The 12857-nt window shown below is 42.5% G+C and overlaps 1 protein-coding gene across 1 annotated transcript in view; it reads left to right on the top strand.

The window, feature by feature from the left end:
- Positions 1 to 6098: 6098 nt before the first annotated feature.
- Positions 6099 to 12857, top strand: part of LOC123148563 (probable protein phosphatase 2C 37) — a 31586-nt gene continuing 24827 nt past the window's right edge. Inside the window, exons 1-3 of the mRNA XM_044567999.1 lie at positions 6099 to 6197; positions 6320 to 6637; positions 6724 to 6835. Coding sequence (XP_044423934.1) covers positions 6099 to 6197; positions 6320 to 6637; positions 6724 to 6835 — 529 coding nt within the window. The remainder of the gene's footprint in view (positions 6198 to 6319; positions 6638 to 6723; positions 6836 to 12857) is intronic.

Below are 12857 nucleotides of genomic sequence, written 5' to 3'. Positions count from 1 at the left end.
ATGCCAGTTCTCATCCAAGGCCCTAAGCAACCAGGCAACGACATTGATGTGTACCTAAGGCCATTAGTTGAAGAACTTTTACAGCTTTGGAATGGAAAGGGTGTACGTACGTGGGATGAGCACAGACAGGAGGAATTTAACCTTAAGGCGTTGCTGTTCATGACCATCAACGATTGGCCCGCTCTCAGTAACCTTTCAGGATAGACAAACAAAGGATACCACGCATGCACACACTGTTTAGATGACACTGAAAGTATATACTTGGACAAATGCAGGAAGAATGTGTACCTGGGCCATCGTCGATTTCTTCCGACCAACCATCAATGTCGAAAGAAAGACAAGCATTTCAAAGACGAGGCAGATCACCGGAAGAAGCCCGCCATGCGCACCGGTGATCACGTGCTTGCTACGGTCAATGATTTACACTACGTAATCTTTGGAAAGGGTCGCGGTGGACTAGCTGTTCCGAATGACGCTAAGGGACACACACCCATGTGGAAGAAGAAATCTATATTTTGGGACCTACGCTACTGGAAAGACCTAGAGGTCCGCTCCTCAATCGACGTGATGCACGTGACGAAGAACCTTTGCGTGAACCTGCTAGGCTTCTTGGGCGTGTATGGGAAGACAAAAGATACACCTGAGGCACGGGAGGACCTACAACCTTTGCACGAAAAAGACGGCATGCCTCCGAAGCAGTATAAAGGTCCTGCCAGCTACGCTCTTATAAAAGAAGAGAAAGAAATCTTCTTTGAATGCCTGCACAGTACGAAGGTCACGACTGGCTTCTCGTTGAATATAAAGGGAATAATAAATATGCCAGAGAAAAAGTTTCAGAACCTAAAGTCTCATGACTGCCACGTGATTATGACGCAACTGCTTCCGGTTGCATTGAGGGGGCTTCTACTGGAAAACGTTCGATTAGCCATTGTGAAGCTATGTGCATTCCTCAATGCAATCTCTCAAAAGGTGATCGATCCAGAAATCGTACCAAGGCTAAGGAGTGATGTGGCGCAATGTCTTGTCAGTTTCGAGCTGGTGTTCCCACCATCCTTCTTCAATATCATGACGCACGTCCTAGTTCATCTAGTCGATGAGATTGTCATCCTGGGGCCCGTATTTTTACACAATATGTTCCCCTTTGAGAGGTTCATGGGAGTCCTAAAGAAATATGTCCGTAACCGCGCTAGGCCAGAAGGAAGCATCTCCATGGGCCATCAAACAGAGGATGTTATCGGGTTTTGTGTTGACTTCATTCCTGGCCTTAACAAGATAGGTCTCCCTAAATCGCGGTATGAGGGGAGACTGACTGGAAAGGCACTCTTGGAAGAGACTCAATAATATGCAGGGACGGATATTCTTGGTCTCAAGCACACTACACAGTTCTATAGAACTCTACCTTGGTGACCCCGTATGTCGATGAACACAAGAACAATCTGCGCTCCAAACACCCGGAGCAGTGCGACGACTGGATTACATGTGAACACATCAGGACTTTCAGCAGTTGGTTGGAAACACGTCTCAGAGGTGACAACACTGTTTGTGATGAGTTGTACTTGTTGTCCAGGGGACCATCTTTGACTGTATTGACTTACAAAGGATACGAGATAAATGGGAATACATTTTACACGATCGCCCAAGATCAAAAGAGCACCAACCAAAACAGCGGTGTCCGCTTTGATGCAGCAACCGAGAGTGGAAAGGATATATATTATGGTTACATAGTGGACATATGGGAACTTGACTATGGACCTGATTTTAAGGTCCCTTTGTTTAAGTGCAAATGGGTCAATCTGTTAGGCGGCGGGGTACAGGTAGACCCACAGTACGGAATGACAACAGTGGATCTGAAAAATCTTGGGTACACTGACGAACCGTTCGTCCTAGCCAATGATGTGGCACAGGTTATCTATGTGAAGGACATGTCTACCACACCGAGAAAAAGAAAAGATAAGGAAGCGAATACATCATACGATGAGCCAAAGCGCCACATAGTTCTTTCAGAAAAAAGGGACATCCTGGGAGTGGACGGCAAGACAGACATGTCTGAAGATTATGAAAAGTTTCATGAAATTCCTCCCTTCAATGTCAAGGCTGACCCAAGCATCCTGATAAACAATGAAGATTATCCATGGTTACGGCGCAATAAGCAAATGACACAAGCGAAGAAAAAGTGAAGACTTTCTCCCGCAACTATTATGATGATACCATGCCAAATGTGTAACAGATGAACATGCTACCATTGTCCGTTTTGTACATGCACATGCTATGTGGGTGAAATTATGATACCATCCCAACTTTCAACTTGTTCAGAGTTCATTTGAAATGCTTTCATGTCTTATGGTTCAAGGTTTTATGTGTTGAGGCAAATGGATCAATATGTTAGGAGGCGGGGTATAGGTAGACCCACAGTATGGTATGACAACAGTGGATCTAAACAATCTTGGGTACACAGACGAACCATTCGTCCTAGCCAATGATGTGGCACAGTTATTGTCCGAAACTTTGATACTTCGAAAGTGATTGTCCATTTTGTACACGAAGTGCATCAAGTTTTTGTCGTAACCCTCTCTACTTTTTAGAACATGCGATGTGGGTGAAATGATGATATCATGCCAACTTTCAACCTTTTCAGAGTTCATTTTTAAATGCTTTCCAATTTCAGAGTCATTTAGCTCAAAGAATGAATTAATAGCAAACAGAATGAACTACAAAATTTTTATGAAAATAAAAACAATCAATTAAAATATTATGTTATGATCAACTAAAATAAAACTATAATATTCTTCAATAGCAAAAAGAATATAATTTTTGTGACCTAAAATCAAACTATAAGTATTTAATTGTAAGTATAAATAAAAAATAAATAGCAAAAAAAAAATTCTATTTTTATAGTAAAGTTATTCATAAACTAGTGATTCACACAAATTTTAAAAAATACAAATTTAAACTATTCAAAATTTTAAAAACTAATGGCACTAACAGAAAGTTTATAGTTTTTGTGACCTAAAATCAAAAAGAATTCACTAAAAACTATAAGTATTTAGTTGTAAGCATAAATAAAAAATAAATAGAAAAAAATTTCTATTTTTATAGTAAAGTTATTCATAAACTAGTGATTCACACAAATTTTTAAAAATTCAAATTTAAACTATTCAAAATTTAAAACTAATGGCACTAACAAAAAGTTTATAATTTTTGTGACCTAAAAGCAAAAAGAAATCACTAAAAACCTGTAAGTATTTAGTTTTAAGTAGAAATAAAAAAATAAAAAACCAAAAAAATGTAGAAATAAAAAAGAAAAAACCAAAAAAAATGCCACCTACTGGGCCTCCACAGCCTGAATACGACTAGAAACCCTACACGGGCCAGGATTCAGGCCCGCAGAAGGCCCAATAGGCCCACAGGCAGTAGCAAGTTTAGGCCCGAAAGCCTGCATTAGGGAGGAGCTCGAATGGGGAGGCACACCAGCGCTTATAAACAAGTGCCGGCGCCCTTCAGCTAGCGATGTGGGACTAAACTTTTGGGCGCGGGGCAGCACAAGGCCATTGGTCCCGGTTGGTGGCACCAACCGGGACTAAAGGGGGCATTGGTCACGGTTCGTGGCACCTACCGTGACCATTGCCCCCCTTTAGTCCCGGTTGGTGCCACCAACCGGGACCAAAGGCCGCCGCTTCCCGCCCTTTCGGCTGCTGAAAAGAGGCCTTTGGTCCCGGTTGGTGGCACCAACCGGGACCAAAGAGGGGCATTAGTCCCGGTTGGTTTCACGAATCGGGACCATTCCTCTTGCTATATAAGCCAACACTTGCGAAATTTTGGCCAACCGCTCCCATTCGCCCCGACGCCCCCAGGACGTTCGTCGTCGTCGTCGCCGCCCCGAGCCCGTCGTCGCCCGCTCTCCGTCGCTGTCGCCCCGCGCCGCCGCAGGCCTTGTCCCCGTCGCTGCTTGCGCCGTCACCGGCCTCCTCCTCGTCGCTGCGTGCACTATCTCCGGCCCCGGCCCGCGCGCTCCCGTCATCGCCGTGGCCCTGCCCCGCCCCATTCATCGCCGCCGAACGCGCGCCCCCTGCCCCTTCGCCGTCCTCGCCGTCGAACCCGCACCCCTGCCCCTCCCTTGGTCCGGCCGGCGCCGCCCCTCCCCAGTTTTTTCATATGCTTGTTTTTTTCAGATTATATATATATATATATATATATATATATATATATATGTATATATGTTTGTATGTTCTCTGTGTATATATGTATATATGTTTTGCTTTTTGCTTTTTCATATATTATATGCTTGTTTTTGCTTCAGATTATATATATATATGTATATATGTTTGTATGTTCTCTATGTATATATTATATGCTTGTATTTTGCTTTTTTATAAAAATGTATATATGTTTGTATGTTCTCTGTGTATATATGTTCATATATGCAAAAAATTTAGATTTATATATTTAGAAAAGGATTATCTATATATGTTCTCTGATTTAGTACATTTTAGGTTACTTTAATTTTTAGAAAAGTTTTATATATTTAGGAGAGGAAAAGGAAAATAAGAAGAGGAAAAAGGAGAAGAAGAGGAGAGGAAGAAAAGGAAGAGGAGAAGAAGAAAGGAATAGAGGAGAAGAAGAAAAAATAAAAAAAATTTAGAATAAGAAGAGGAAGAAAAGGAAAAAGGAATAGAGGAGAAAAAATTTCTATTTTTTCTTCTTCTCCTCTATTCCTTTCTTCTTCTCCTCTTTTTTCTCTTCTTTTTTTTCTTTGATCTTCTCCCCCTCCCGATAGGAAAGTTTTATATAGAAAGTTACAATTTTAGAAAAGTTTTATATATGCAAAAGTTACGATCTTAGAAAAAGAAGGATAGGAAAGAAGAAAATAAGAAGAGGAAAGAAAGAAGAAGAGGAGAGTAAAAGAAGAGGAGAAATAAATAAGAAGAAGAAAAAAGAAGAAAAAGAAGAGGAGAAGAAGAAAGGAATGGTGGAGAAGAAGATTCTATTTTCTCTTCTTCTCCACTATTCCTTTCTTCTTCTCCTCTTTTTTTTCTTCTTTTTTTTCTTCGATCTTCTCCTTTAGCTATTCCTTTCTTCTTCTCCTTTATTAGGAGTGGGGGACAAAAATAACCGTGCAATCCTATCAACTGAGACATTAGGAGTGGAGATTACTGCTTGTTTCCTTATTTATCGCGATGCTTTAATTACACATTATTTCCTTATTTTTTTTGGAGTAAAAGTTTTGGGAAGAAGACATAAATGACGATATAGACTCCACTTAGCGACATAAATCATATGCAAGATATTGTGCATTAGGTAGTTGTCTTTAACAATCTGTAATTTTCCCAGGAGAGCGTGGCAAGAGCTTGTGGTTGGAGTGGCTTGGGATAGCAAATAAAAACCAATGAAATAAATATTCTAAAGGAGAAACGGATGACCCAATGCAATGTGTAATTCGGGGAAAATTAATATCTCTCCATTTTTTTAGTACTTGCAATAATAAGCAGTATATTTCTGTAAATAAATGGAACATAGAATGGATTTAAATGCGAAGCATTAAAATGGATAAGAAACATTAAAATGCAGGAAAAAGAAAATAAGTGACATTAAAATAGGAAATATTGAAAAGAGGAGAAATTAATAAGGATAATAATGGATAAGATGAGAAAATTAATATGGGTACTAGCTACTTTATAGATAAGATACGTGCGTTTCTTTGTACGCAAAACTGCTTCAGGAGCGTCTTCCTCCTCTTCCCGCAGGTCGCTTGGTAGCGAAGCCACTGCTGCTTCAGGAGCCCACAAGCTGTGCTCAATCGGACTGCTCCTTCGCGTCGTCCATCGGTGTACTCTGTAGCTATGGCCAGCGCCGCCGGCGAGTCGGGAGCCAACCCTGCCGTGGCATCGGAGGAAGGCGAGGTCCAGTCGTCACCTCTCTTGTCCGGGTACTACGCATCCTCGGAGGGGTCTGAGGGCTACCTCATGAGCCCAGCGGAAGGGGAGAGCTCCCGCGTGGTGGTGGCGCCGGCGCATCTACTGCCAGCTGAAGAGGCAGCGGCGGCAGTGTGGTACCTGGCGTTCGGGTCCGTGTCGCAGCGGGGACTGGATCAGCGGAAGGGCATGGAGGACACCGTGTTGCTGCGCCCGTCCTTCTGCGCCTGGGCCGACGGCTCCCCCATGCACTTCTTCGCCGTCTTCGACGGCCACGGCGGCCCACAGGTAAGCCCCCGTTCCCTTTCCTCCACATGCTGCCAGACTGCAACACCTTCCACGCACCTCCCGGTCGAGTGGTCGACACGTCCACGTTTGATTTGCTTGCTACGTGCTACGTGGTGGCGCAGGTGTCGGCACTGTGCAGGGACCAGATGCACGTCATACTGGAAGAGGAGCTGGCCCGCGCCGCAACTGCCTACCGGAAGGAGCACCCGGAAAATGATGAAGAGGCGGAGCGTCGCGCGTGGGAGGCGGCGCTGAAGCGGAGCTTCGAGCGGGCGGACGCACTGGGGATGGGGCTGTCGGAATCGGGATTGCCCATCATGGGGTCCACTGGCGTGGTGGCGCTCCTGGTCCGCGGCAGCATCCTCGTGGCCAACTGCGGCGACTCCCGCAGCGTGCTTTGCCGCGCCGGCAACGCCTTACCACTCTCCCAGGACCACAATGTGAGAATAATTGTGTCATGCGTATCCTATTTCACTCCTTTGGTCTCGTCTGACCGGACAAATTTGATACTGATGCGTGGATGCAGCTGGAGCGGCCGGACGAGAGGGCGCGGGTGGACGCGGCGGGCGGCAAAGTGCGGACCTCCGACGACGGGCAGCTGCGCGTACGGGGGGTGCTTGCCATGTCTCGCGCAATAGGTACGCCGTACCTACTGTTTGGTTCTTATTATGCACGTGTGTACTACAATTTTTTTTGAGAATGTGTGTACTACATACCAACGACGTGTCGTCCGTTTAGTTCTTATGCACACGACGTTTTCTGCCATGCAAAAAAGAGAAGGACGTTTCATTCCCATGCATCATTGTTGGCCTTGTATATCTACTGCAAGGACGACTCAAAAAAAAATCTATCTGGAAGAAAACAAAAGTAAATGCAACTATATCAGCAGGCTGCTACTAATGGTCAAGAGTGATTCGTTTCAAAAAGTGTTTCTTAAATAAAGGAGGAAGCAAAAGTATTTCTATATCACTAAAGGAGGACATTTTCTATTCACCAGCCTGCTGCCCTCTAGTACAAAAATAAAATAAAAATGTTTTGTTAGATTAAATTTTTGCATTGCATATTATTATCATCTGACTCAGAATTAAGAATGAACTCTGTTCGAGTTTATAAGGCGGAACCCACATTTCATTTAAAAACAACTTTGACCACTAGTTTATCATTAAATAGTTTTTTATATGTGTTCAAACGTGTATCATTAGAATTATCGGAAATAATTTGCTACCGATGGTGGTAGGTACGTTCGCCCCCAATTTTTATCAGTATTTATTTTGGACTACAAAAAATAACTCTATAACGAAAATATCATGACTTTGGACCAGCCAGGCAAGCAAAAAGACAAGTATGCCCAAAAGGCAAGAAAAAAGACTAACAGAAGTGAGAATAGATAGTAAGAATAGTCATGTTAAGCTTGAAAATTAATGGTAATACACATGGCCAATAATTAATTAAGTTTCCGAAGATATCTGCAAGGTCCTAATAATTTTCATTCACGATTAGCTAAGAAAATAGGACTAGTTGTTTTTCCTAAAAGTATTCCTCTCAAACCTTGGTACACTGTGCCACCATCTCCACTTTGTTGGTAGATCGGCACCCCACCTCTGCCGCTGCCATCATTGGTATATCCATCTGCAAGGACGACTCAGATAAAATCTATCTGCAAGGAAACAAAAGTAAATGCAACTATATCAACAGGCTGCTACTAATTCATCAAGAGTGATTTGTTTCAAAAAGTGTTTCTTAAATAAAGGAGGAAACAAAAGTATTTCTATATCACTAAAGGAGGACATTTTCTATTCACCAGCCTGTTTCCCTCTAGTACAAAAATAAAATAAAATTGTTTTGTTAAATTAAAATGGCGCATTGCATATTATTATCATCTGACTTAGAATTAAGAACAAACTCTGTTCGTGTTTATAAGGCCAAACCCACATTTTATTTGAGAAAAACTTTGGCCACTAGTTTATCATTAAAATGTTTTTTATATGTGTTCAAACGTGTATCATTAGAATGATCGGAAATAATTTGCTACCCATGGTGGTAGCTACGCCCGGCCACAATTTCTATCTCTATTTATTTTGGACTATGAAAAATAACTCTATAACAAAAATACCGTGACTTTGGACCAGCCAGGCAAGCAAAGAGGCAATTATGCTAAAAAAGGCAAGCAAAAATACTAAGAGAAGTGAGAATAGATAGTAAGAATAGTCATGCTAAGCTTGAAAATTAATGGTAATATGCATGGCCAATAATTAATTAAGTTTTCGAAGATATCTACAAGGTCCTAATAATTTTCATTCATGATTAGCTAAGAAAATAGGACTAGTTGTTTTTCCTGAAAGTATTCCTCTCCAACCTTGGTACATTGCACACCATCTCGACTTTGTTGGTAGATCGCCACCCCACCTCTGCCGCTGCCATCTTTGGTATATCTATCTGCAAGGACGACTCGGATAAATCTATCTGCAAGGAAACAAAAGTAAATGCAACTATATCAATAGGCTGCTACTAATTCATCAAGAGTGACTCGTTTCAAAAAGTGTTTCTTAAATAAAGGAGGAAACAAAAGTATATCTGTATCACTAAAGGAGGACATTTTCCATTCACCAGCCTGTTGCCCTCTAGTACAAAACTAAAATTAAAATGTTGCATTGCAAATTATTATCATCTGATTCTGAATTAAGAACGAACTCTGTTTGAGTTTATAAGGCCAAACCCACATTTTATTTGAGAAAATTCTGACCACTAGTTTATCATTAAAATGTTTGTTATATGTGTTCAAACGTATATCACTAGAATTATTGGAAATAATTTGCTACCCATGGTGGTAGCTACGCCCGCCCCCAGTTTTTATCTCTATTTATTTTGGACTATGAAAAATAACTCTATAACGAAAATATCTTGACTTTGGACCAGCCAGGCAACCAAAGAGACAGTTATGCCAAAAAGGCAAGCAAAAAGACTGAGTGAAGTGAGAATACATAGTAAGAATAGTCATGTTAAACTTTAAAATTAATGGTAATATGCATGGCCAATAATTAATTTAGTTTTCGAAGATATCTGCAAGGTCCTAATAATTTTCATTCACGATTAGCTAAAAAAATAGGACTAGTTGTATTTCCTGAAAGTATTCCTCTCCAACCTTGGTACACAGCGCCATCATTATTGTTAGATCGCCGCCCCACCTCTGCTGCTGCCATCTTTGGTATATCTATCTGCAAGGACGACTCGATAAAATCTATCTACAAGGAAACAAAAGTAAATGCAACTATATCAACAGGCTGCTACTAATTCGCCAAGAGTGATTCGTTTCAAAAAGTGTGCCCGTTGCGTTCTTACACACAAGGAAACAAAATTATTTCTTACCAATAATGGAGGACATTTTCTATGCACCAGCCTGTTGCCTTCTAGTGGAAAATTAAAAATAAAATATTTTTGAGTTAAAATGTTGCATTCATATTATTATCGTCTGGCTCAGAATTAAGTACTCACTCTACTCTGGTTTATAAGGCCCAGCCCACATGTTATTTGAGAAAAACTTTGACCACTAATTTATCATTAAAATGTTTGTTATATATGTTTAATCTTATATCATATATTTACAAATTCAAAGAAACCAATGATTTAAACTGTTTATATTGTTTTTTATTGTGGTTATTAAATTGATGGTCAAAGTTATTCGTAAGATATGTGAGGGTCTTATGAACCCCAACACAAAGAGTACTAACAAACAAGAATATATAGTAAGGACTGTCCTGCTAAATTTTAAATTAATGGTAATATGCATGCCTAATAATTATTTGAGTTTTCATAGATATCTGCAAGGTCCTATTAATTTTCATTCTTAATTAGGTAAAAAATAGGACTAGTTGTTTTTCCTAAAAGTGCTCTCCAAACCTGGCGCATTGCGCCATCATCTCCCCTTTGTTGGTAGATCGTCACCCCACCTCCGCCACGACCATCTCTGATATATGTTGTGGGAGTGGTGGCTAGGGAGGCCCCGTTCTACCAGGTGGAGTTATATCTTTCCCCTTTTGGGGGATATTTTGTAGAAACCAGGTGTCCATAGCTTTGACCCTTCACACTATGGTGACTGTGACCACATAATAGAAGTCATCTCAGCTGGCACAACGATGGTGTTGGCGGTGGCACTAGTGTGTCAACTAAATTCTCCTCGAGTCTCCCCGACTCAAGTTCTTGAAATTTTTGTCCGTGGCAACATTGATGCCTTAATGGCTTTTTTTGGCCAATTGTGTTGGCTGACGACCTTATGGTTTGCACGGTTTATTCATGCATTGGCTTCCCTTTGAAGTTTGGTCCTGTTGGAAGTATGCCCTAGAGGCAATAATAAAAGCATTATTATTATATTTCCTTGTTCATGATAATTGTCTTTATTCATGCTATAATTGTGTTATCCGGAAATCGTAATACATGTGTGAATAATAGACACCAACATGTCCCTAGTAAGCCTCTAGTTGACTAGCTCGTTGATCAACAGATAGTCATGGTTTCCTGACTATGGACATTGGATGTCATTGATAACGAGATCACATCATTAGGAGAATGATGTGATGGACAAGACCCAATCCTAAACATAGCTTAAAGATCGTATAGTTCATTTGCTAGAGTTTTAACAATGTCAAAGTATCTTTTCTTTAGACCATGAGATCGTGTAACTCCCGGATACCGCAGGAGTGCTTCGGGTATACCAAACGTCACAACGTAACTGGGTGACTATAAAGGTAGACTACGGGTATCTCCGAAAGTGTTTGTTGGGTTGACACGGATCAAGACTGGGATTTGTCACTCCGTATGACGGAGAGGTATCACTGGGCCCACTCGGTAATGCATCATCATAATGAGCTCAAAGTGACCAAGTGTCTGGTCATGGGATCATGCATTACGGTACGAGTAAAGTGACTTGCCGGTAACGAGATTGAACAAGGTATTGGGATACCGACGATCGAATCTCGGGCAAGTAACATATCGATTGACAAAGGGAATTGTATACGGGGTTGCTTGAATCCTCGACATCGTGGTTCATCCGATGAGATCATCGTGGAGTATGTGGGAGCCAACATGGGTATCCAGATCCCGCTGTTGGTTATTGACCGGAGAGTCGTCTCGGTCATCTCTACATATCTCCCGAACCCGTAGGGTCTACACACTTAAGGTTCAGTGACGCTAGGGTTGTAGGGATATGTATATGCAGTAACCCGAATGTTGTTCGGAGTCCCGGATGAGATCCCGGACTTCACGAGGACTTCCGGAATGGTCCGGAGGTAAAGAATTATATATAGGAAGTGCTGTTTCGGCCATCGGGACAAGTTTCGGGGTCACCGGTATTGTACCGGGACCACCGGAAGGGTCCCGGGGGTCCACCGGGTGGGTCCACCTGCCCCGGGGGCCACATGGGCTGTAAGGGGGTGCGCCTTGGCCTACATGGGCCAAGGGCACCAGCCCCAAGGGGCCCATGCGCCTAGGGTTTCCAAAGGGGAAGAGTCCCACAAGTGGAAGGCACCCCTAGGTGCCTTGGGGGGGAGGGAAACCTCCCTTGGCCGCCGCCCCCCTAGGAGATTGGATCTCCTAGGGCCGGTGCCCCCCCCTAGGCCCTCCTATATATAGTGGGGGTAGGAGGGCTTTTTCATCCATGCCTTTGGTTGCCTCCTTCTCCCTCTCCAACACCTCCTCCTCCTCCATAGCGCTTGGCGAAGCCCTGACGGAGTACTGCAGCTCCATCACCACCACACCGTCGTGCTGCTGCTGGAGCCATCTTCCTCAACCTCTCCTTCCCTCTTGTTGGATCAAGAAGAAGGAGACGTTACGCTGACCGTACGTGTTTTGAACCCGGAGGTGCCGTCCGTTCGGTGCTAGAATCTCCGGTGATTTGGATCACGTCGTGTTCGACTACCTCATCCTCATTCTTTGAATGCTTCCGCTCGCGATCTACAAAGGTATGTAGATGCATCCGATCACTCGTTGCTAGATGAACTCATAGATGGATCTTGGTGAAACCGTAGGAAAATTTTTGTTTTCTGCAACGTTCCCCAACAATGGCATCATGAGCCAGGTTTATGCGTAGTTCTCTTGCACGAGTAGAACACAATTTTTTGTGGGCGTTGATGTTGTCAACTTTCTTGCCGCTACTAGTCTTATCTTGCTTCAACGGTATTGTGGGATGAAGCGGCCCGGACCAACCTTACACGTACGCTTACGTGAGACCGGTTCCACCGACTAACATGCACAAGTTGCATAAGGTGGCTGGCGGGTGTCTGTCTCTCCCACTTTAGTTGGAGCGGATTCGATGAAAAGGGTCCTTATGAAGGGTAAATAGAAGTTGACAAATGACGTTGTGGCTTTCACGTAGGTAAGAAAACATTCTTGCTAGAACCTTACTTCAGCCACGTAAAACTTGCAACAACAATTAGAGGACGTCTAACTTGTTTTTGCAGCAAGTGCTTTGTGATATGATATGGCCAAAGTTGTGATGAATGATGAATGATCTATATGTGATGTATGAGATGTTCATGCTATTGTAATAGGAATCACGACTTGCATGTCGATGAGTATGACAACCGGCAGGAGCCATAGGAGTTGTCTATATTTTTTTATATGACCTGCGTGTCATTGAGAAACGCCATGTAAATTACTTTACTTTAT

The sequence above is a fragment of the Triticum aestivum genome, chromosome 7A, assembly GCF_018294505.1.
Source record: "Triticum aestivum cultivar Chinese Spring chromosome 7A, IWGSC CS RefSeq v2.1, whole genome shotgun sequence".
In the NCBI taxonomy this organism is placed as follows: domain Eukaryota; kingdom Viridiplantae; phylum Streptophyta; class Magnoliopsida; order Poales; family Poaceae; genus Triticum; species Triticum aestivum.
The sequence above is the reverse complement of the archived record's forward strand: the minus strand, read 5'-3'. Positions and strand labels throughout refer to the sequence as shown.